This window comes from Chrysochloris asiatica, unplaced genomic scaffold (genome assembly GCF_000296735.1).
Source record: "Chrysochloris asiatica unplaced genomic scaffold, ChrAsi1.0 scaffold00038, whole genome shotgun sequence".
Classification (NCBI taxonomy): domain Eukaryota; kingdom Metazoa; phylum Chordata; class Mammalia; order Afrosoricida; family Chrysochloridae; genus Chrysochloris; species Chrysochloris asiatica.
In genome coordinates this window covers 14,183,995-14,187,710 of record NW_006408556.1, presented here as the reverse complement: position 1 = coordinate 14,187,710, position 3,716 = coordinate 14,183,995, and the positions used below count along the sequence as shown (strand labels likewise).

The following is a 3,716-nucleotide window of genomic DNA, read 5'->3' as shown; positions in this document are numbered from 1 at the left end:
CTGGTGTTATAGGATAAGCGTTGGACTGTTAGCCATGAGGTTAGTGGTTCAAACCCAACAATGGAACTGACTCAATGGCACTCAGCAATAACAACAACAAGGAGAGAGGGGCATTTTTATCTCTTGGAAGTAGGGAAAGAGAGCCAAGATTTAAACAAGGTATCACAGTTGGAAATCCCAGGATTTATGGCCCTGAGGCCACCCTGCTCTGAGGCCAGACATTACCACACCTCAGTGGCCTGCAGCCTGCGTTCCCTCCCTCCCACGGTACCCTGCTATGTGAAAGGGGACCGAGAGCTCCATCCACACCTGACAGCTGTAGGGGTTGTGTGCTCCAGCTGCTGCCCTCAGCCCCAGGACCTGTGTGGCAGACCAAGGTCTCCCAAGCTGTCAGCTCTTCGGAGGGCAGGGAGAGCTGGGCCAAGCTAGTCCAAGTGCCATCTGCCGCTGGGGAAGGGCCATAGGTGAAAGCATCCAAGGCACTGCCATTGCCAGCTGAGAACCAGATGGAGGTGTCCAGGCCAGGGGGTGCAACATCCAGGACCAGGCAGACCACCAGCGTCTGTTGCTTCCCATCCACCAATAGAGTGATTGGTGGGGCCAAAGAAGGGAAGGGTGTGCCACCCACACCTGCAAGAGAGGACATACCTATGGAGGACTAGATCAGTCTATGCCCCCAGGCCAGAATCTCATTCTAAGCTAGGCTTTTGGGTTTCTATTCTTCCACCTACCTTTCCACCATCCATCTATCCTATCACTCACACACCTATCCTTCCCTCCTTGCATTTACCCATCTAACCACCCTCCCTTCCATCCATCCATTCATCCATTATTTTTATCTTCTGTCTATATGTCCAATCTATTCATTCATCTACCCATCCATCCACCCTTTCTATTACAGGCACTGGGGATCGAGTAAGACATTATCTCTGCCCTCAAGGAACTCAGTCCCATGGGAAAGACAGGTCTACAAACAAATAATTATAATATGTTATAATACAATGTTGTGCCATCCTCAGGAGTGATTACCTCTGGGGAGAAAGGGAAAGAAATAGGATCTGGAATGAGATCAAAGAAAGTTTCAAAGGTACCCTTAACGTTTTGTTTCTTTAAAAAAAAAAAAGTTCTGATTCAAATCCAGCAAAATGTTAGCATTTGGAGGGTGCGTATATGTTTGTTGTATTATTTTGGGGGTCTTTACTATGTTGTTGTTAAGTGCCATTGTGCTGGTTCCTGTACAGGGTTTCTAAGAAGTGGCTGGTGGGTTTGAACTGCCAACCTTGCAGTTAGCAGTCCAGTACTTATCCTACAGTGCCTCACCAGGACTCCAGCCTTTACTACAGCTGTGTTTTATTTTATAATTTAATGAATAAATAAATCATTTGGTACTGGAAACATTTGTCCTATCTTTTTTAGAATAGTCCTGACTTCTCCTATTATTTTTAATAAAGATGAATCCTTTAATATATAACAAAATATTATTTTATTTTAAAATATTTGGATATTATTTCATATCACTAAAATCTCAAACATAAAACCCTACAAACAAATTCACACCATGGTTAAGTGCAGCCAAGCTAAAGAAATGTCCCAAAGTGCAGGGGAAGGATGCCTGAGAATCTTGCAGGGAGGTGGGGCTGATGTTCAGGAAAGATTTCTTAAAGGTCAAATAACTGGCCAGGGAGCCCATGGTTGGTAAGTAGCTTGGTCAGATTTGAAATCAGATCTATGGGACTTCAAATTCCATGCTCATTCATGTGGTGGTGGCGGTGGTGATGGTGGTGGTGGTGGTGGTTGTGTGCCACCAAATTGGTTCTGACTCATAGCAACCCTCAAAAGGGTTTCTGAGGCTGTAACTCTTTACTGGAGCAGAAAGCCTCATCTTTCTCCCTTGGAGCCACTGGTAGTTCAAACTGCTGACCAGTACGCTACCAGGGTTCCTTCTCATTCATGTAGACCATCCTAATTTGAAGGATGATTAAATTTTGCCACAAAACATACTGGACCAAAACCCAAAACCAATAAAGCATAATAGACCAGGCCTGGGACATGGCTTCAGACAGAGCTGGCTTGACTCCTGACTCCTCCAATTATGTGCCAAGTCTCAGTTGCTCCATCAATATAATGAGGCTAGTCACACCAGCTCAATAAAGTTGTGAATAGAACATAAATGTAAAATGCCCTGTCAGATGAGTATTACTGTTATTACTCTCAATCTTAATATTAATCGGCCATTGCAAATAAAGGAAGCAAAGAGCAGACTGGGAGTGAGCTCCAGGTTCCTCAAACTTGAGATTTTTCAATTATACAGAGATACTTCTCAAGTTAAATTCAGCTCCCACCTCCCCCATGAAGCCTTCTAGGATTGCTCCTCTTCACCTGGTTGCTCAGTCTTCCTAGCATGAGCTCTTCTTGCTCCAAGGTGGTGAGATTTATTCAAGGAGTCCTGGTGTGGTGCCGTAGGTTAAACACTCTACCTCGAGGTTGGCTTGAACCACAAGGTTGGAGGTTCAAACACCCCAGCCCCTCCTCGGAATTCCTATACAGGGTCATTATGAGTCGAACCAGCTGCATGGCACTTAACAACAACAGCATGGATAGACAGTCTATAACAGATTGGGGTGGGCAGATTTAGGTCAAGGACACCCAAAAGACCTTCCTCCACTAATGTTGGAATTCTCCCCTCAAAACATTACCCCTTCAGCTCCAGCTTTGATATTTGGAGGTTAGGGTAAAGCTCCCTGGGAAGACACTAACAGCCCTTTGAAATAAGGGGCATGGATCCAAGACACTGTGAGTCCCATTGAAATAGGGTACTCTGTGGGGAAGAGGGCAAGCAGAACAGAGCTTCACAATGTTGCCTAGGTCCCATCAGTCTATTGGCACAACACAGCACGGACTACCCTAATTTCCAGCCCCCGTGAGGCCCCATACATCCTGCTCTTCTCTATTCCTCCAAGAGGTGACTGTATTTCTTATCAGCCCTGGACTCTAAGGGAGCAGGACTTGGAGACCCCAGAGTGAGGCAGTTAGAACACAAAGGGGAAGGGAGTAAGAGGTTTCTGGTGTGAACCTCCAAGGGCCCCAAATGACTCTTGTCCTGAATCTCACCCATACGCAAGGAGGCTCAGAATGCAGGAGTAGGCTTAGGCAGACTAGTAAGGGACAGAAAGGGACCCAGGTAGAGAACTCACCTGTGGGCAGGGCTGGACACCCGAGGGCCAGGAGAAGCAGCAACCAAGGTTCAGCCATGGCCTACCCAGAGCAGACAGTACCAGCTGCAGACACAAGGTGTGGGCTTGGGGAAGAGGTGCCCACAAGATTGCCTTCTAGGTCACAGCCCCAGCTGTGCCTCAGCTGCTTTGCCACCAAGCCGTTTCCCCGTTTCCCCAGTGAGGGGCCCCTCATCCCCGCCTTACCCCCTAAACCTAATCCTCTCTCAGGGTGCCACACCCACACACTCCCACAAGTAGGAGTCAGATGCTTACATGCTCCCCCCTTCTGAAGGACACTTCTCCCCATTCACTCACTGGCCCTGCCAGAGGTCAACTACCTTCAATAGGACACAGAGCACTACTAAGTATGTCAGGGGCTTGACAGAGCACTTCATTAAATCCTGCCAAACCTTGTGAGTTGCATTTCATGGTGTGACAAATGAACCTCAGAGAGGTTGAGTGACCTGCTCAAGACCACACAGCTGGCAGGTGTCAGAGCTA

General features: G+C 47.3%; 1 protein-coding gene across 1 annotated transcript in view; it reads right to left on the bottom strand.

The window, feature by feature from the left end:
- Positions 1–3,252, bottom strand: part of PTCRA (pre T-cell antigen receptor alpha) — a 5,508-nt gene extending 2,256 nt beyond the window's left edge. The window contains 4 exon segments of the mRNA XM_006878295.1: positions 310–630; positions 1,001–1,026; positions 1,028–1,058; positions 3,195–3,252. Of these exon segments, the coding sequence (XP_006878357.1) occupies positions 310–630; positions 1,001–1,026; positions 1,028–1,058; positions 3,195–3,252 (436 nt within the window).
- Between the last annotated feature and the right edge of the window lie 464 nt (positions 3,253–3,716).